General features: G+C 44.1%; 2 protein-coding genes across 6 annotated transcripts in view; one reads left to right on the top strand and one right to left on the bottom strand.

Annotated features, from left to right (window-relative positions):
• Positions 1–3,256: 3,256 nt before the first annotated feature.
• Positions 3,257–9,004, top strand: PDHB (pyruvate dehydrogenase E1 subunit beta; the record flags this gene model as incomplete). 2 transcript variants are annotated; one of them, XM_079935354.1, is made up of 10 exons in its annotated part: positions 3,257–3,409; positions 3,519–3,572; positions 4,738–4,845; positions 4,936–4,998; positions 5,102–5,137; positions 5,292–5,577; positions 6,215–6,325; positions 6,672–6,763; positions 8,045–8,186; positions 8,493–9,004. In XM_079935354.1, 10 exons carry the CDS (start codon positions 3,368–3,370, stop codon positions 8,636–8,638), a joined length of 1,080 nt encoding a protein of 359 aa, XP_079791480.1. In that variant the 3' UTR covers positions 8,639–9,004. The 2 variants fall into 2 exon arrangements, with proteins under 2 accessions (XP_079791480.1, XP_079791479.1); XM_079935353.1 differs by lacking the exon at positions 3,257–3,409 and having other exon boundaries at positions 3,432–3,572.
• A 541-nt stretch (positions 9,005–9,545) lies between these two features.
• The window catches only part of PXK (PX domain containing serine/threonine kinase like), a 75,747-nt gene continuing 64,600 nt past the window's right edge, over positions 9,546–20,692 (bottom strand). For 2 of the 4 annotated variants that reach the window (XM_079933476.1, XM_079933477.1), the window contains exons 18-19: positions 12,284–12,320; positions 9,546–10,835 (exon numbers count right to left, since the gene is read on the bottom strand). In XM_079933476.1, the coding sequence (XP_079789602.1) occupies positions 10,649–10,835; positions 12,284–12,320 (224 nt within the window). In that variant the 3' untranslated portion in view covers positions 9,546–10,648. The remainder of the gene's footprint in view (positions 10,836–12,283; positions 12,321–20,692) is intronic. The other 2 variants (XM_079933474.1, XM_079933475.1) reach the window with 1 other exon arrangement.

Genomic DNA, 20,692 nt, shown 5'->3' with positions numbered 1-20,692 from the left:
CATTCTACGAGGCCACATTCACTCTGATACCAAAACCAAATAAAGATGTCACAAAAAAAGAAAACTATAGGTCAACATCATTGATGAACATAGATGCAAAAATCCTCAACAAAATGCTAGCAAACAGAATCCAACAGCACATAAAAGGATCATACACCATGATCAAGTAGGGTTTACCCCAGGAATGCAAGGATTCTTCAATACATGCAAATCAATCAATGTGATACACCATATTAACTAATTGAAGAATAAAAACTATATGATAATCTCAATAGATGCAGGAAAAGCTTTTGACAAAATGCAACACCTACTTATGTTAAAAACCCTCCAGAAAGTAGGCATAGAGGAAACTTATCTCAACATAATAAAGGCCATATATGACAAACCCACAGCCAACATCATTCTCAATAGCGAAGAACTGAAACCATTTCCACTAAGATCAGGAATAAGACAAGGTTGCCCAATCCCACCACTATTATTCAACATAGTTTTGGAAGTATTAGTCACAGCAATCAGAGAAGAAAAAGATATAAAAGGAATGCAAATTGGAAAAGAAGAAGCAAAGCTGCCACTGTTTGCAGATGACATGATACTATACATAAAGAATCCTAAAGATGCTACCAGAAAACTACTAGAGCTAATCAATGAATATGGTAAAGTAGCAGGATACAAAATTAAGGCACAGAAATCTCTTGCATTCCTATACACTAATGATGAAAAATCTGAAAGAGAAGTTAAGGAAACACTCCCCTTTACCATTGCAACAAAAAGAATAAATACCTAGATACCTAGGAATAAACCTACCTAAGGAGACAAAAGACCTGTATGCAGAAAACCATAAGACACTGATGAAAGAAATTAAAGATGATACAAACAGATGGAGAGATAAACTATGTTCTTGGATTGGAAGAAACAACATTGTGAAAATGACTATGCTACCCAAAGCAATCTACAGATTCAGTGCAATCCTTATCAAACTACCAATGGCATTTTTCACAGAACTAGACAAAAAATTTCGCAATTTGTATGGAAACACAAAAGACCCCAAGTAGCCAAAGCAATCTTGAGAAAGAAAAACGGAGCTGGAGAAATCAGGCTCCCTTGACTCCAGACTATACTACAAAGCTACATTAATCAAGACAGTATGGTACTGGCACAAAAACAGAAACATAAATCAATGGAACAGGATAGAAAACTCAAGAGATAAACCCATGCACATGTGGTCACCTTATCTTTGCTAAAGGAGGCAAGAACATGCAATGGAGAAAAGATAGCCTCTTCAATACGTGGTGCTGGGAAAACTGGACAGCTACATGTAAAAGAATGAAATTAGAACACTCCCTAACACCTTACACAAAAATAAACTCAAAATGGATTAAAGACCTAAATGTAAGGCCAGACACTATCAAACTCTTAGAGGAAAACATAGGCAGAACACTCTATGACATAAATCACAGCAAGATCCTTTTTGACCCACCTCCTAAAGAAATGGAAATAAAAACAGAAATAAATAAATGGTACCTAATGAAACTTAAAAGCTTTTGCACAACAAAAGGAACCATAAACAAGATGAAAAGACAACCCTCAGAATGGGAGAAAATATTTGCAAACAATGCAACTCACAAAGGATTAATCTCCAAAATATACAAGCAGCTCATGCAGCTCAATATCAAAAACACAAACAACCCAATCCAAAAATGGGCAGAAGACCTAAATAGACATTTCTCCAAAGAAGATATACAGATTACCAACAAACACATGAAAGGATGCTCAACATCACTAATCATTAGAGAAATGCAAATCAAAACTACAAGGAGGTATCACCTCACACTAGTCAGAATGGCCATCATCAAAAAATCTACAAACAGGGCTTCCCTGGTGGCGCAGTGGTTGAGAGTCTGCCTGCCGATGCAGGGGACACGGCTTCGTGCCCCGGTCCGGGAAGATCCCACATGCCACGGAGTGGCTAGGCCCGTGAGCCATGGCTGCTGAGCCTGCGCGTCCAGAGCCTGTGCTCCGCAACGGGAGAGGCCACAACAGTGAGAGGCCCGCGTATTGCAAAAAAAAAAAAAAAAAAAAAGAAATCTACAGACAATAAATGCTGGAGAGGGTGTGGAGAAAAGGGAACCCTCTTGAACTGTTGGTGGGAATGTAAATTGATACAGCCACTATGGAGAACAGTATGGAGGTTCCTTAAAAAAATTAAAAATAGAATTACCATATGACCCAGCAATCCCACTACTGGGCATATACCCTGAGAAAACCATAATTCAAAAAGAGTCACGTACCACAATGTTCACTGCAGCACTATTTACAGTAGCCAGGACATGTTAGCAACCTAAGTGTCCATAAACAGATGAATGGATAAAGAAGATGTGGCACATATATACAATGGAATATTACTCAGCCATAAAAAGAAACAAAATTGAGTTATTTGTAGTGAGGTGGATGGACCCTGAGTCTGTCATTCAGAGTGAAGTAATTCAGAAAGAGAAAAACAAATACCATATGGTAACACATATATATTGAATCTAAAAAAAAAAAATGGTTTTGATGAACCTAGGGGCAGGACAGGAATAAAGACGCAGACGTAGAGAATGGACTTGAGGAGACGGGGAGGGGGAAGGGTAAACTGGGACGAAGTGAGAGAGTGGCATGGACATATATACACTACCAAATATAAAATAGATAGCTAGTGCGAAGCAGCTGCAGAGCACAGGGAGATCAGCTTGGTGTCTTGTGTCCACCTACAGGGGTGGGATAGGGAGGGTGGGAGGGAGACGCAAGAGGGAGGGGCTATGGGGATTACGTATACGTATAGCTGCTTCACTTTGTTATACAGCAGAAACTAACACACCATTGTAAAGCAATTATACTCCAAAAAAGATGTTCTTAAAAAAAAGAGCGAACAGACAGTGCTTCCAAGAGAAACTAGGCTCGCCTGTAAGACTGTAAATCCCCAGTCACCAAACGGTGTATAAGGGCTACTCCGTACCAAAGAATTTCAGCGCCTGCAGAAGCGTGGCCTAATTCTGAAGGTCCCTCGGCCTCGAGTTATGATTCTTACAGTCTGATTTTTGGTCCCTGCGATCCACGTATCAACACGCAGGGACGCGCTCCCGGCGTGCAACCGGCGCGCCAGGAGCCGGCAGCTCTCAATAACGTTGATCCCAGGCTGCCTCAGGCTGAGTGGCTAGACACCCGACACGCCTCCTTGGCCCCACCCCTCGGCCCCCGACGCCCTGGGGGGCGGGACACGCAGACGCCGTGCCCTGCCATTGGCCCGCACCGGCAGGGGAACTAGGGCCTGACTAGTCCGCGTCCCTGCTGTGTCGTCATCCGGCGGCGGCTAGAGGACACGGTCAAGATGGCGGTGGTGGCTGCCTTGACGCGGAGACCCCTTGAGCAGGTCGGCAGCGGCTCTCGGGCCCATGACCCTGCGCGACCCCTGCCCAGTCTGCGTCCCCTCAGAGCGTCCTCTCTCTCTCTCTCTCTCTCTCTCTCTCTCTCCCCGCCAGGTCTCCGGGCTGCTGAGGAGGCGCTTCCACCGGACCGCGCCGGCTGCTCTGCAGGTAACTGGCCTGGAAGCTAGCCGGGCCGGCGAGGCCCCTCGTCCCGGCGCGGAAGCTGGGGCCGCATGTCACCCACGCGAGGCTCAGGGGAATCAGATGTCCGATCTGAGGGAACTAGACTTGACGCTTCTTCCCTCACCCTCCCCCTTAAAATTTTTTCTTGTGGTAAAATATAAGAAAATTTACCCTTTTAAACTGTATATGCAGTGGGACTAAGTACATTCACCACCAGAACTTTGTCATCATCCCAAACAGAAACTGTACCCATTGAACAATAACTCTCCATCCCATTAGCCCCTGGTAACCTGTATTGTGCGTCTGTGCCTATTAATTTATCTACTCTAGGGACCTCCCATAAATGGAATCATACAGCATTTGTCCTTTTATGTCTGGCTTATTTCACTTAGCATGTTTTCAAGGTTCATCCATGTTGTAGCATGTGTCAGAATTTCATTCCTTTTTAAGGTTGAATGATATTCCGTTGTAGGCATATACCACATCTTGCTGATCCATTCATCTTTGGTGGACATTTGGGTTGCTTCCACCTGTTGGATTTGTGAATAATGCTGCTGTGAACATTGGTGTGCGATTATCTGAGTCCCTGCTTTTCAGTTCTTTTGGGTCTATATCTAGAAGTGGGATTGTTGGATTATATGGTAATTCTGTGTTCAACGTTTTGAGGAATTGCCCGCTCTCCCCCTTTTTGTTACTGGAGGATTCTGCCAACCTGTGTAGTAAAATAACTCCTACATCCTGAAGGCAAAGTGTTTGGCAGTGCCTGGCACCTAGCGAGCGCTCAATATGTAGTATTATTTAGGCTTCCTTGACTGTTCGCTGCCCCACAGTATACCAGATGTGGAAATAAAATTCACTTTTCTACTTAGGAAGCCACCTATGAGCTGGTATGGCCAGCGAGCAGATTTCTTAAGCTTAGGTGCACATCAATAAAGTGTTCAGTATACTTCTCACTTACACATCCAATCAAAGACTGGCTATGAGTGATAGAAATGTTACTTTTTGAATTTTTTGAACTTTTGAAGAGAAGCCTGTTCTAGTGATAGTTTTTACATTGTGTGCTGTGGGCAGCCTAGGTCAAGAGAGAGAATCTCAATAGTCTCCTAAGTAATGCTGTAGCTTATTGACTGCTTTCCCATACCTGTGACAGGTGACAGTTCGTGAGGCTATAAATCAAGGTATGGATGAGGAGCTGGAAAGAGATGAGAAGGTATTTCTACTTGGGGAAGAAGTTGCCCAATATGATGGGGCATATAAGGTAACCAAGATACATGAAAGCTACACAGAACTGAGATGGCCATTTGCCCCCAGTACAATTAAAGGTAATGGGGTCATTGCTTAATTGTAGGTTAGTCGAGGCCTGTGGAAGAAATATGGAGATAAGAGGATCATAGACACTCCCATATCTGAGGTAAGCCTTCCATCAGGAAGCAGACCTTTGAGGGGCATGTCTATTAAAGGGTACTGTTCTAATTTTTGTGGATTTTTACTTATGTTTGCGTTTTACGTTCTAGATGGGTTTTGCTGGAATTGCTGTAGGTGCAGCTATGGTATGTAGTCCTCTTTATGAATCTTATCCAAAGAGATTACTTTCAACATGACCGTTTAAAAACATTGCTTGAATGTTGGGGGAGCGAAGTGCTGGTGTGCCACTCTAAATTGCTCTTTCTCGTCTTTTTAACATCTATGTTTTTGATTTGACAGGCTGGGTTGCGGCCCATTTGTGAATTTATGACCTTCAACTTCTCTATGCAAGCCATCGACCAGGTTATAAACTCAGCTGCCAAGACCTACTACATGTCAGCGGGCTTTCAGTCTGTGCCCATAGTCTTCAGGGGGCCCAATGGCGCCTCAGCAGGCGTAGCTGCCCAACACTCACAGTGCTTTGCTGCCTGGTATGGGCACTGCCCAGGCTTAAAGGTGGTCAGCCCATGGAGTTCAGAGGATGCAAAAGGACTTATTAAATCAGCCATTCGGGATAACAATCCAGGTCAGTAGCGTGACGTGTTGTGGGTCTCTTTTGAACATTAAAGAACAAAAATGAAATATCTGCATGGAAGGAACCATTAAAGACTTCTAGTTAGGCTTAGACGTATCATATAAAATGTTAGTGATTTACAGATATAGTAAAGATAGGAAAAAATGTGGTGTTCTTCTTATTTCTGACTATAACGGGGCCAATTAGATACCGGAGAAATTTGCTGCATACCTACAACACCGGTTTAACCCCATAGATAAAATCAGGATCGCCCAGACTACAGATGTCTGTACTTAAACCATCCTCAAGGCTACTGGACACGATAGGTATGAGGCTTCCTAATCAGCACAGTGAAACTTTTCACAATATGAATGATAGTGTTGCATATACTTTTTGGGGGGGGGGGTTCGCGGGCCTCTCACTGTTGTGGCCTCTCCCGTGGCGGAGCACAGGCTCCAGATGCGCAGGCTCAGCGGCCATGGCTCACGGGCCCAGCCGCTACGCGGCATGTGGGATCTTCCCGGACCAGGGCACGAACCCGTGTCCCCTGCATCGGCAGGCGGACTCTCAACCACTGCGCCACCAGAGAAGCCCGCATATACATTTTTAGTCATGTAGTTACTTTGGTTTAAATATGTATATTTTGCAGTGGTGGTGCTGGAGAATGAATTGATGTATGGAGTTCCTTTTGAACTTCCCCCAGAGGCTCAGTCAAAAGATTTTCTGATTCCTATTGGAAAAGCTAAAATAGAAAGGCAAGGTAAGAGAAATTAGTATACATGTAAACATTATTTGTAATCCGTGCCCTCTATTTATGTTGGTCAAATTCAGTCTAGAAGTCACTGCCCTTTACTTTGACTAGGAAATTATAGGATGAGTTCAAGTTTAAAATGTGTCATGCCCTGATTGCACATATATTTGTTCTTTTCTAAATCTTGGTCCAGTAGATTTGTATTTCGTTTCTAGAAAGGCTGCCACATTCCTCATCTCGCTGGAATGTAGTTGAGTTTAAGATTCTAAAATGAAGAAGAACCATAGCTGGCTGCAGAGCAGGACAGTGTCTTTGGTTTCAACCTGACCTCTTATCTGTGACCACTTTGTTTCAGGGACACATGTAACCATAGTTTCCCATTCAAGACCTGTGAGCCACTGCTTAGAAGCTGCAACGGTGCTATCTAAAGAGGGAATTGAATGTGAGGTGAGTGGACATTCACTTGTTCTTAAAGAATCAGGGGACTTGCCTGGTGGCGCAGTGGTTAAGAATCCGCCTGCCAACGCAGGGGACACAGGTTCGAGCCCTGGTTCGGGAAGATCCAACATGCCGCGGAGAACTAAGCCTGTGCGCCACAACTACTGAGCCTGTGCTCTGGAGCCCGCGAGCCACAGCTACTGAGCCCATGTGCCACAACTACTGAAGCCCATGCACCTAGAGCCCGTGCTCCACAACAAGAGAAGCCACTGCAGTGAGAAGCCTGCACACCACAACGAAGTGTAGCCCCCGCTTGTTGCAACTAGAGAAAGCCCACACGCAGCAATAAAGACCCAACGCAGCCAAAAATAAATAAATAGGGCTTCCCTGGTGGCGCAGTGGTTGAGAGTCCACCTGCTGATGCAGGGGACACAGGTTCGTGCCCCGGTCCGGGAAGATCCCACATGCTGCGGAGCGGCTGGGCCCGTGAGCCATGGCCGCTGTGCCTGCGCATCCGGAGCCTGTGCTCTGCAACGGGAGAGGCCACAACAGTGAGAGGCCCACGTACCACACACACAAAAAATAATAATAAAATAAATTTATTAAAAAAAAAAGAATCAGAAAGTTCCCTTTAAGACCCAGAAAGAGGCGTTTGAGTTCTGTAACAGGTTAATTAGGTATAAAATCTTGCTTTGTCACTTAGTTCTGCTTCTGCTTAAAGCTGGGAGCCTACGTGCTTTTCAAATACCTAGCCTTCTACCACCTAGGGTCTGGATCTTTTTAGTATGTGTTTTGTCAAGTTAAGATCCAACCTTGGAGCTGGAGTTTGGGAGAAGAGAAAACTTAGAAGTCGTCGAGTCTAACACTTTCATAACCAGGAGGTACCACTTCCTAGTTAACACTTGGGCATGTTACGTACTCTAAATCTCTGCCATCAGCTATAAAATGAGGATAATACATTTACTCTCCCGTTAGGGTGGTTGTAGAATTATACTTAGTGTAGTGCCTGGTACAGGGTAAGCGGTCACATGTTAGTTATTATTTTAATGAGGAGGAAGTTAAGGCCAAGGGAGGATAAGTGAATTCTGTAAGTGAACAAAGCTGCTTGTAGTAGAGATAAAGATTTTTGTTTTAATTACAGTTTCCCTTTTGACAGTTTGTTCATGAATGGGCAGATTATGTTTCCCTAGACCCAAAGATTAAAAGGAAACAAGAAAGGAAGTGGCATTTTGGGGATAAGACTATATTTGTGAGGAAGTGGCTCTGTAAAGCTATTTATTATCTGTTTAGGTGATAAATATGCGAACCATCAGACCAATGGACATTGAAACAATAGAAGCCAGTGTCATGAAGACCAATCACCTTGTAACTGTGGAAGGAGGCTGGCCACAGTTTGGAGTAGGAGCTGAAATCTGTGCCAGGATCATGGAAGGTATTTCAGAGAAACTGATTCCAGAATAGTTAAACTGTAATAAACACTGTGTTACAGGACAAAACAATCAAAAGCTAGGGGTGGTCAAATGACTTGAATTTTCAACTTGTCAGCTTGGTATTTTTCCTTTGGGTAAATGTTTAAGAAAGCAAGCCAGAGACAATTCTCTGTAATTAGCATTCCTTTCAGATTTCATATTTCCTTCTTCAGATTTTCCTTCTCTGGGCAGCCATACCTGCTATGCTGAGGTGGTGGTGCTCAGCTGGTTTTTCATGCGTCTCTCATTTGCGCCTCCTTCCCTCTTAGGCCCCGCGTTCAATTTTCTGGATGCTCCTGTAGTTCGTGTCACCGGTGCCGATGTCCCTATGCCTTATGCAAAGGTTCTAGAAGACAACTCTGTACCTCAGGTTAAAGACATCATATTTGCAATAAAGAAAGCACTAAATATGTAGCTTGGACTTGAATTTCAAGTCATTGGGATTTCCTTAAAATACTTAATGACATTTCATCTGGATTGTCCTATAAGACCTTTTGATTTGTAAAGTTATGTCTAAAGCAACAACATACGTTTTTGTACTGGGAAGAAGTTTAAATATGTCTGTGGAAAAACTCTCCACTTTCCTGCCTAGGGGCCACGCTTTTTTTATCTGTTACAATAGCCATGTTCTTTGAATAAGATTAATGTAAAATTTTACCCTCTCATTAGAAGGACAAGGTATAAATGTGGCAAGAGTCCTGATGAAAGATATCTCCAAAAAAACATAACTTATATGTAAAAATAAAAGCATATAATTTACGTTTACTGTTAGACTGTTTTGATAAGGAATAAAGGAATTCCTAACTATGACTAATTGTATTTTTATATTCTTGAGATAATAAATGTGGGATAGAAGTCTTAAAATTCTGTTAAGAAATTACTGCCATCGGGAACTAATCAGTAATCATTAATCTCCTAGACTGCATTACTTACTTAAAACAGGAACTTGCCCCCCGACTCTTCAAATGCCTAATTCTAGTAGGTTCTCTTTAAAGTTAAACCAAAATCTGTGTCAGGTATTTTTCCCACTGCCAACAGACACACACTCTGCCATACACTGCCCTCTTCAGAAATTGAGATGGAAAAGATAGATTTAAATTAGTTACAGAAGCATACAAGTGGTACCTAATTAAAACAGGAACACAGGATTATTAGCTCTTATTAATTAAGAGGGAAAATACGACACAAAAGAAAATAGAGATAGAATAGGTAGGGAGGAAACTTTAGAAATACTGTGTGAATCTTTTCTTTATATTTACCAAAGTTACTACAAAAAGTTCCCATTTAAAATATCTAGCCAAGCTACAAATAACACATTTTCTAGACATGGTTTATTTTAATAAAAAATACAGCTGAACATTTATCACAGATTACATGAAACTATACACAATGACATTCTCTCTGCATAGTAACCAACACTGATGTGTGTAACTTGAATTTTTAGATGGATTATTTATAATCCTTTAAAGTGCAATTTATTTAAGGGTTTAAGCAAATCATAGGATAAAGGATCTTTCTAATAAATGAGTAACATTAAAAAGATGATATATTTGGATAAATCTTTGGAAAATCAGAACTGATTTTGCCAGATGTACTTGTGTTGTAATAATAATCCACCCCCACAAACGCCAAACTTGACTTAATTGCTGAGGATTAAGAAGATCCTCTAATTGGCAAGAGCTTTTTCGGATGTCAACATTTTTTTGTCCGTTCGATACATACTAAAAGGAACTAAGAGTCTAGAGTAGTTCCTTTAGCAGCCCTGAGTTCTATAACCACAATGGAGTTCCTGTTTGAACTTAATAGACTGTTACGAACTTTCCCCGTTCCACTTGAAGGGAAAATGAAGAACTCAGTTGCTTCTCTGACTCTCAGCGACATAACTATGCTTTGGGCTACAGTGTTAATGTCTAGGATGAAATTAAGGTAGCAAAAATGGGAGTTATCTAAGAAATAACCAGAAAATGCTTTAGAATAGAGAAATGAACTCTGAGAGGAACATTTCTAGGAGCTGTCTAATGGTATAGGAGGGATTGCGACACGAAGGCCATCCACCACTGTGACTGTATATTGTCATTGTTTTTTGTCCACTTCCTTCTGTTGGTGGAAATAATTGATTCCAATATGCTGCTGCCACCAAAAGATGACCATTAGAGGAAGAGCAAGACTCCTTTACAAGAGTAACAAAGGAGCAAACTATTTCTTAAGGCAGCAATGCCAGCCTGACTTTATTCTACTTGAAGACTATTTCCCTCTTGAAAAGCCTCTTACATGAGCATCTGCGAAGTCGTATGTGACTGTACTGGCTCAGCAATTATTCATCCAGATAGAGGGTACTTTAGGGGTTGCAGGTGGAAGGAAAACAAAACAAATTTTCCCTCCAAGTGTAAACACAAAGCTTTAGCCGATCTTAGGAGCACTATGATCACAGGTTTCGGCTTTCCTCAAAGTTCCTTTTTGGAAATTCTGGATGGAGCTGAGTAAGGCCCCTCGGCTCACACCATTCACAGCCTGGGGCGGAAGCTGTGTGGGCGCCTCTGTGCTCGCAGGAGGCAAGGGAGCTGCTGGTGGCGGAGGCGCAGGTGGAGGAGGTGGGGGTAACGCGGACATCCCTGTGGAGGAAAGGGCACAGTCAGTATCTCCACACACCCTGTATCCGTGCTACTGCTCAGTCCTGGGCAGAAAGGACTTCGGTGAGACTGCAAATGTTTTCCCTCAAACGGGCCAACACACCCTGTACTGTGTGATTTTTTTTAAATACTTGAACAAGAAACGTAGAAGCATTAAAGGGGAATTAATTAAAAGTTGCCATTTCTCCCAAGTAATAGTCATGTGAGAAAAGACTGAACAATATCACAGATTACATGAAACTATACATAGCGACATTCTCAGCATAGATGAGGCTCTACTTCCATTTCCAAACTTTAATCATGGTCCCAAAAGAAAAGTTCCATTAGCTACTTTTTCCAGGTTCCAGGCAGCTCCACCTATTCCTGAGCTAGCAATTAAAGATAGACATCTGTATGCATAGAGCTGGGCTACTGGAATATCAATTACTAGTAAGGGATGAACGGTTCTTTAGCTGCTCCAACACACAATATTTGAAGGACGTGATTTAACATAAAATGACAAATCACTTAGGATTCTCGGCAAGTAACCATTGTCTGCTGGGTTATGGGCTCCCCAGGGGCATCCATCTTGAATAATCATTTCCTATTAGGTTGCATGAAAAAAACATAAAACGCTAATGTTAGCAATGCACAGCAAGGCGCAGAGGGCTTTCTCTCTCCAGCAATGGTATTCTCGGAGGAATCTTCCTCAAGCACCCATGTTTCCACTGTGGCCCAACCCAGGGACAGGATGGAAATGCCCTAACCCTACATCTTTGCTGAAGTGTCAGGGGAGACCGGAATGCCGAGCTGTACCCTGGTGGGCAAGGAGCAGGTAACTGGACAGGTATCTGAATCCTCCCTTAGCTTTCAGAAACACAAACATTGGGCGCTCGAATTTTACAGTTTTGAATCAATGAATGAATTGTCCTCTTGGGACAAAATAAACACTAGGTACAGAAAAATCCCTGCTGGGACTTCCCTGACTGTCCAGTGGTTAAGACTCCGTGCTTCCAGTGCAGGGGGGCGTGGGTTTGATCCCTGGTCTGGGGAACTAAGATCCTGCATGCCGCAACTAAGAACCCACGTGCCATGTGGCATGGCCACAAAAAAAAAAAAAAAAAAAGCCCTGCTTTAAAGAAGAACTTGACTGTGTCACAGTTGTCCCATTTCCTGTGACCCTTGCAGCTCCCCGTGACTCCACATCTCTTTCTAGTCTTATCCTCTACCCCACCCCAGTGCTACCACAGAAGACATTCTGCTAGATGGCTCCCCTACCACCTCCCTCAAACTGCTACTGAGCTGTGGTGATACTAGGTAAACATACCAACTGCTACTTGAGTTTATATGGATGAGTGGTCAGGATCATCCATAAAATACTTCAGTAAGTGCAACCTTTTTCCCAACTGTGATAGGCAATGGTTAAAGCATTGTATTTCATAGAAGACCACTTACCTTCCTTTACATCTTTACCCAAACCTAAGGCAGCTGAAATTAAAGAATCACACAGATGCACACACTCATGCTCTGCAATCTTGGAATTCTCAAAAAATAATATAGCAATACAAATAAACATTAAATACAGACAAATGAACAAAATGTAATTTTCACTGGTTCTGTACAATAACAACTAATGAATGAAGTTCTATTATGTTCTATGCCAAGGTGGATTATGGGGAAATGTTCCTGGCTTTACGTTACAGGGTTACAGAGATAAAAAGGACTTCAAACCTGAAATGACTGTTGAGATGAAAAGAGCAGGGAGAGTAAGTGTGTGACATAAGCATTCCTCTGAAGGGGGTTCTTGGAAAGTGACCCGTAAAATACCAGGAGGAGAGGAGACGGCCTCTGAAGCCTCTTAGAACTCAACTGCAGAGCCCGGAGGACTGAGTGGGCGCCAGTGCCCTCCCAGCTGCCCCCTCCCCTTCCCAGCACTCTCACCCAACGGCCAGAAAAGGGCAGCAGAATCTGGGCTTGACATGTACGGCCCAACACGTACCCAAATGAGTGCCAGCATGTCTGCCTCCCAGCTTTGTGCTTTGACCCTGGCAGAAGAGTCAGTGAGGGTTATAGACGAGAAGACAGGCCTGCAGTAGCACTTTGTTCCACTAAACGCATGGAATTGGCCATCCAGAGACTGCAAGTCTTCTAGCCCAGGATTCTCGGAGGCTAGAGATGGGCCTCAGGAACTGGACTTGGGTACAGGCTGCTCTCTTGGCACAGAACGAAACTGCTTGGCCCTCGTGAGGAACCATCCCTTGACTTTGGCCTCATTACTAGGCACTCTAAATTAAAAGTGCAAATTCACTACCACAGAGTTTGGGAATTGGGGCGTGGTATTCCGTAAATGGATCTTCATCTTACAAGTAAAGGCTGAAACTGTCTGAATGAATCGCTTTGAATATGTAGGCAGCATAAATAAATACACTGTCCAAAGTGCCACAGGGTAGCCTGTGCCTATAATATGATGCTGAGGGCTGTGAGAAAGGAGACTATGTCCATCCAAGAGGAAAGAGCAGGTCACCTGTGGTCCCCTCACAGAGGGCCCAACCAGTCGTAAAGGGCACGATGTCCCATGAGGTCCACCTTTCATCATTGGGCCTGCAACAACTAGGGCAGATCCTGATATGTATGATTAGGGCCAGGAGCAGCTCAGAATGCTCTGGAAGGGGAGAGGAGGTCCAGGTCTGAAGGTCAACACTGGAGGAGGCAAGAACATAGACCCAGGGACTCACAGTCTCTAATTACAGCCTCCATCGATTTTTTTTTTTTTAAGTTTTTCCTTTTTGCCTCTTCTGTCGTCCACAAAATTCCTTTAAAGGTTCACTGGAGCTTAAGCTACAACACGTTGGTAATGATGTGGGAGGGGGGAATGTTAACAAGGGGCCAAATTCGGACTTGGCTCTTTGGCCTGGAGCAAACCTGGGAACAACTGCCTAATGCCCGGGCCCCCCACTCCCCAAATATGAGGGGGCGCCCCCCCAGAGGCCTCCTATCACCCTCATCCCCAGGCCGCAGACAAAACCAGATTCCGTGTCAGGCTGATTGCCAAATGAATTCACCCAGCTTTGAAAAACATTGGCCTGCAACACCCCAGGATGATGGATGCTCTGAAACAGCTTACCTCCAGTGATCACCAGGTCAGCCCTGATCTCTCCAATCTTACCTTCTCTTAGACAAAAACCCCAAGAGCCAACTACTCCACCCTCCCCAGAACCTCAGATGGGAGCCTGGAAATCCAGCGGAGGCCCTGCAACAGGCCACAGACTGTTGCAGCAAGAGCACAGGTTAGATCTGGGTAGGAATGTCTCGCCAGAAACACCGTCCCTAGCCCCGTCAAAAGGACGTTTGAGCGTCCCCTTGCCTTGGACCAACTCTGACAGTGGGCAGTCTACTCGTGTCTGCGGCCTGGGTTCCTTTGTGGTCTCCACACACATCAGGGGAGGCCACATGGCCGCGAGACCAACACCACACCTACCAGCTACCCTCGAGAGGGAGTGGAGGGCGGGGACGCCTGGAAGCAGGCAGGCCCCAGCTCTCTGGAACCGCCTTAGCCTCTTACCTCAGAAAGACGTGGAGGCTGTACTCATGTCCCAACTCAAGTATTGTTAAGGATGCTTAAAAAAGAACTGTTTTTCCCTATTGTCAGTTATACAAGCTGTAAGTTGCTTCCCTGTGACCAAGAATGCAACTGCCCAGCGCCTTTTCCCCTTTGTCAGAGGGAACAAGGAACCGACACATTTGCAGCAACAGGACTGTGAGGTGCTGGTTTCCAAAATTAAAAGATACCAAAATGCCATGCAGTTGATTTACAGGTTTTAGAGCTCTATTTTAGAACTAAAATCAGAGTGAAAATGAAGATTTTGAAGGTCATGATGAAAATGAAATGAATGTAAATGAAGTCACTTGGGTGCTTTTTAAAGATGCTGTATTTCATTTAAATATTCAGATAAGGAAATTGTCTCGAATCTGCTTTCCCATTTGTTCATCACTTCAGTGAGCTAGACACACTGGGTCCCATTTCACATACAGAAACAGAGCATCTTTAAAGTTAGAAAAATCAGTATAGCTTACTTTACCGAAAATTCACGTTCAAAATGGTGCATGCTCTACTGAAAACAGCAAAGAGAGAGAGAGAGAGAGAGGGGGGACACAAGTCATTATTCAGATTTTAGTGTCATTTAATCAAATAGTAAGAGACAGCAAAATATTAGTCTGAATCACATGCTGATTATTCTTACTGCCGAACTAGGATATACTTAAGTTAACCACAAGAAGCACTGGTTTGTAAACATGACTGTGACCCTTTTAGAACATGGCAAACACACTAACAGAGTAACTAATGAGTCACTTTCCTCTTCATTCTTTTTTTTTTTCTTTCTTTCTTCTGAGATATTTTTAGTTATTTACAAGCACAGCACTCACTTAAGAAGACCCATCACGGTTTTACCTCCCCTGGAAAGCGGAACGGGTACTGGGAGCGTACCTAGTGTACTAAATAAGGACAGTTTATCAAGAGGGGAGAAAAATTAGAACTCATCACTTCCCCAAGCAAGTCTATGGTCTAAAATAGAGAACTGTCTTTTTAAATTTGGGAAGAGCAAGAGCACAGGGACGTCTAAGGTGGGGCCCCTGGGCAGGAGCATGGGGCCTCTCCCCTGAAGGCAGCGGGCTCCAGAGGCTGAATAGGGCAGCGAGCAGCATTAGCTGACCTAAGGCTAGAAAACCATTCAAAAAAAAAAAGGTGGGAATTCCCTGGCGGTCCAGTGGTTAGGACTCAGCACTTTCACTGCCGGGCCAGTTTGGGGAACTAGGATCTCACAAGGCCCAAGGCGCAGCGCAAAAAAAAAAAGGCAAACATTTCTTCCTATCTTCTTTTTAACTGACTGGATTCCAGGTTAATTGTGAAAGATAACCCTTTCCCTGACGGTGAATCCCAGCGTTCCAAACCAACGTGCCCCACTGCCCAGAGGAGAATCCCTTCAGCGAGGCCCACGTGGGGCAGGGCAGGCTGACCACTGCCAATCTCGGGGGGCTCTGGGAGGATGCTGGGGACACTGCCTGCCCCACCCCCAGCAGCTGAGTACCCTGGAGAGGAGCTCACACACTTGGGCTTGGAAGCGGGGAGGAAGGCTGTGAGCCGGCAGGACAGCAGAACCAACACTGTTTGGAGAAGCACTACAGGGCAGACCTGTGTACCCTACAAACTGCTTTGTGTTTGTGTAGTTTTGAGAAAACGAGGCAGTTCTTAGGGCCAGAGCCATCGATTTTGAGCCTAGAATGGGTTTCAGATTTTGACCTGGCTAGATAAATTCCGGAAGCTCCAACATTCTAAATGAATTCATCTCTTCTTGTGCCTTACTTATTCCTTTTCTTTGTAATTTTTTTTTTTTTTACTGAAGTATAGTTAACATACAATATTATATACAATATTATATAATATTATATAAGTTACAGGTGTACAATATAGTGATTCACAATTTTTAAAGGTTATAATCCATTTATAGTTATTATAAAATATTGGCTATATTCCCTGTGTTGTACAATATGTCCTGGTAGCTTATTTTATGCATCACAGTTTGCACCTTATTTATTCTTAACCCTCCTTCCTGTTATTCAAGTTCTCAGTCACTCTGTGCCCACAAGGCCCTGTTTTCCCTCCTCCAGTCTCCAGATATGAAACTTCCCTCTCCCTCCAGTCATGCTCACAGACTGGGTTTCTACAGACTGCCAGCTCTCTCTTCAAAAGTATTGCTGAAAATGATAAACTTCAAGCAAGAAGGGCTAGAATTCTCTTGCAAGGCATTCATAGCTTACACTCGACAGTACTTTACTGCTTATAAAGCCCTGTTGTGTACATTATCTACCTCATAAAGACCAAGATATTCTCTTAAAAGACAGCTTCAAAGGATGAAAATTACTTGTCCAAGGCCATCTGGAAAGTGGTGGAGCTACGACCCAAGCCCGGGGTTTCTAACTGTTCTTTTGGAGCTCTTTTCACGCCAGCCAAGCAGAGCGTTTAGCAGCACAGGCCCTGTAGTGCACCTGAGAAAGCAGGCGCTCAGGAGAAATCAAGTAGATGAGCAAAGACAGAACCAAGTTTAAATCTTGGCTCTAGTATCCCCCACTTGTGTGACCTTGGTCAAAGTCCTTTAATGCCACTAGTGCCTCAATTTATTTGTCTGTAAAATGGAGCTATAAGTATAATCCCTGCTCATTGGATAGGGAGGTATTCATGAGGATTAAATAAAACAGTAACTATAAATCACTTAGAACAGTGCCTAGCACAGAATAAGCACTCAAAAGATGTTAAACACAATTATTAACAACAACAGTAATAATTTGGGTCTTCTGCTTACTAAGATTTTCCCAAATACTCTTCTGCAAATCTTTTGTTTAAACACACACACACACACACACACACACACACACACACACACACACACACAATGGCAAGGCAACAGGTTTGTCTCCTCCCAAAGGGAGGGTAGGAGCAAATATCTGTGTGTCAATTAGGACCATCTAAACCACTCAGGTCCATGAATACAGAGTGTAAACACTAGCTGGTGACACTGACCGTGACATAAGTCAAGATAAAGTATTTTAAAGTTCTTGAAAGAATGATCTTCTAGAGGCAGGAAACAGAAATCTTAGCAAAAAAAGAAAGTGCTAGGAATGTTCTCACTGAAAAAAAAAAAAAAAAGAGTTTTAGAGAATCCCACCCTACCTGATGGAATTGCCAGCAGACTTAAGGAAATATTTCTCCCATCAATTTGGTAAGGATTTCAAGAAGAGGCCCACAGCAGGGAAGTACAGTAAGAAACAGGAGAGGCCCCAGTCCTTACACAAATGCTGGAAAGGGCTCATGAGAGTAACACCCCTTCGCTTAGAAACATCTGTCACTTCTGCCCCGTCCTGAAAGCAACTGAGCTGAAAACCACCCTCAGCTACCACAAATGTGCTTAAAATTGATGCTTTCAGGAAGAAAGGCAATGCTGTCAAACTGAACTTGCCTCAGTTGATCTATTGCTGAACAAACTGCCGAAGGGCGGGGTCCACAGTGGGTTTACAGGATGCTTGATTAGAACTGTGAGATAGTCCCCTCTGACTCCCACGCTTTTTGCCTTCTACAGAGGACATAACCCAAACCCAGACACGGAAAGTGACTCACTCAAGGTCTCTCAGTAACTAACAGTGTCCTGAGGGCTTACTGTGTATCAGGCGCTGTTCTAACTCCATGGGCATGGAACCCTCTGGACCCTCGTAATAAACCCCCTAGGCAGGCACTGTTATTAGCCTCCTTTACAAATGGGAAACTGATGCTGAAAGCTCAGCCTCTCTCTACACCACTGCCAAATCAAATCTCGGGGACAGAGTTTTGGGTGAAGTAGAAAAGGATAGCTTTATTACTTTGCCAGGCAAACGGGGACACAGCAGGCTCCTGCCTGGAGAAACTATGTGTCCCCACCCCAGACGACCTGATGAAGGGTTTGATAACAATAGGTCCAAGGGTGGAGTCTCTGACAAGATCAGGGCGTGTGCCGGACTTGCACTTCCTTAATCTCAACTCAGGTGGTTTCCTGGCTACTCCTCCCGTGATTAGCAACTCTTCCAATCTGCCCTTTGGAACTCAGGGAAGGTCAAGGAACCTGGAGTCTTGCCTACAAGAAAGAGAGGACAAGAGGGCCTCCGTGCCCGGGAGTCCCACAGGGCCTCACTCGGTTTCAAAACCTGAAGCCCAGGGAGGTCAAGTATCTCCTCCAAGGTCCCAGAACTAGCGAGTGGTGATCCTCGAGTTTAGGTTCCACAGCCCAAGGTGTAGTTTCCAAGGGCTCCCAGATCGAGTTGTGTTTGAGATGCTACCTTTAGCAGGAATTCCTTTTCTAAACTAGCCCTTGAAAATGAAGAATTTTCCCTCATTTCTTGAGAAAATTGCATTTTATCATAAAGCTGGAAGACACTATGCTTGACTTAGTTCCCAGATAAACCATAGATGTGGCCTAGAAGTAAAGACATAAATTGGAGTAAATGTGATTCCAGCAATAAGACAGGCAGCGTGCAGAGAGGCGGCAACACAGATGAGCCCAATGAGAAGCCTGGCCTCCTGTCCTGGAAGGAAAAGGACCAGTCTAAGCAGGGGCTTCTGAGCCAGAAGTTGCCACCCGTAGGCCTACAGCCTTGCCCTCACCCAGCAGAGACCCTGAAGGCAGACCAAGTCCAAGCAAATCCACCCATAAGGATTTACTGAGCATCTCCCATGGGTACGGTAGCATGAGACTATCACCTGTTTGTAGCTCCCTGATGCCTTGTACAGAACAGAAGCTCAAGATGTCACTTTGTTGGTGGGCTAGTTTTTTCAGGTGGAGATTCTCTATTTAAGAAGGGGAACTACTGAGAGAAAAAAATTACCATGGGTGGACCCCAAGGAAAGCACTTGCTTGAATTGTATCTATCATTTTGGAGCTCCTGAGAGGTGCTGGCAATGTGAGGCCACCTCGGCTGGGGCCTTGTCTGCCTGCTCATCTCTGTGACCCAGCGCTTAGCACAGTGCTGGGCACACAGCAGCTCTCAATAAATGCATCTCCAGTAGATGAATAAATAAACTCACCATGGGTGGCTCGCTTAGGGCCTGAAATGCTAGGTTGATAGGCAAATACTAGCTATTATTTTTATGAGACGCGTTACAATAAATAACCAGCAGAGGTCAGAGTACAGTCTCTGGGGCTGAATCAATAATTTCATCAATAAAACATTAAAGGACATAAAGGAAAAGAGGGAGCCAACACTTGCTGGGAACCTCCCATTTCTGCCAGGCATCGTGCTTGTGGCCTCACATATGTTTCCCTCTGAATCTTTACAACTCCCCTTCAGGATAGGGAACTATCCACCCAATTGCTCCCTCTCGCCTCAGATGAAGTTTTTTCCAACGTTGAGTCTAATAACAAAAGATTCCTCTTTTTCTTCTTGTTCTAAAAGTTACCTCATCTCATGCAAACCTGCTACTGTATGAGAATCCTCCCACTGAGAACTCAGGTCAATTAGAGGATTCATCAAAAATAATCCATATAGACTGAATTCTCCAAGGCGTTTAAAAATGAGCACTGGCAGGTAACTTCCCACGTCCAATGCACACAGCAAAGTGCTCTGAGCTACCGGATAGACACCTCAGTTGTTAAAGGAGGCTTCATGGATTCTCACTATTAATTCTCTCCAGTCTCCTTAGTATGTCTAAGTGGTGTGAAATTAATATCCTATCTTCTAGAAAACGCCTCAGCATGATCTGGGCAGTGGCTCCCCCGAAATTTCCGATCGGCCTATACAGGTCACCTCTACAAAAGACAGAGAAGTCTATTTTCTATATTGATCAATATTTGGAAGCTTTCTTGTAAAATCTGCTGACAAAGTCAGACAGGAAATAGAATATTATCCCCCATCAGCCAGGTACTTTGCTATTAAAATAGGCCCTGGGCCCAGAACACTCGACAGCAAACTACCAGTAACCAGGCTCGGCCAGCAAGGAGAGACACCCACCAGACAGACGCGAGGCCTTCAAACCGGTCTCCTTACATTTGACTGTTGTTTGGGGGGGTTTTTTTGGAAGGTCAGTTAGAAGCATTTGAGAGCTGTCGGTTATGCTCTTGGTAGCTCCTGGGCACCACTTTAAGCCTTAATGAATATGGTGTCATCAACTCATAAATCAACCCCAGCCCGTGACTCTCCCTCCAGACAGCTGCAGCAGCTCTTCCAAGCACAGCCAGCCGACAAGCTCTGAGTGGCAGAACCGACTTCTCTGACATCCAGAACATCTGGTTCAGTTAAGAAGTGAAAGGAGATACTGGTGCCCCAGTGCGTTTTTATGA

Source organism: Stenella coeruleoalba (assembly GCF_951394435.1).
Source record: "Stenella coeruleoalba genome assembly, chromosome: 10".
Taxonomy (NCBI): domain Eukaryota; kingdom Metazoa; phylum Chordata; class Mammalia; order Artiodactyla; family Delphinidae; genus Stenella; species Stenella coeruleoalba.
Note: the sequence above shows the minus strand (reverse complement) of the source record. Positions and strands in the feature narration are given on the sequence as shown.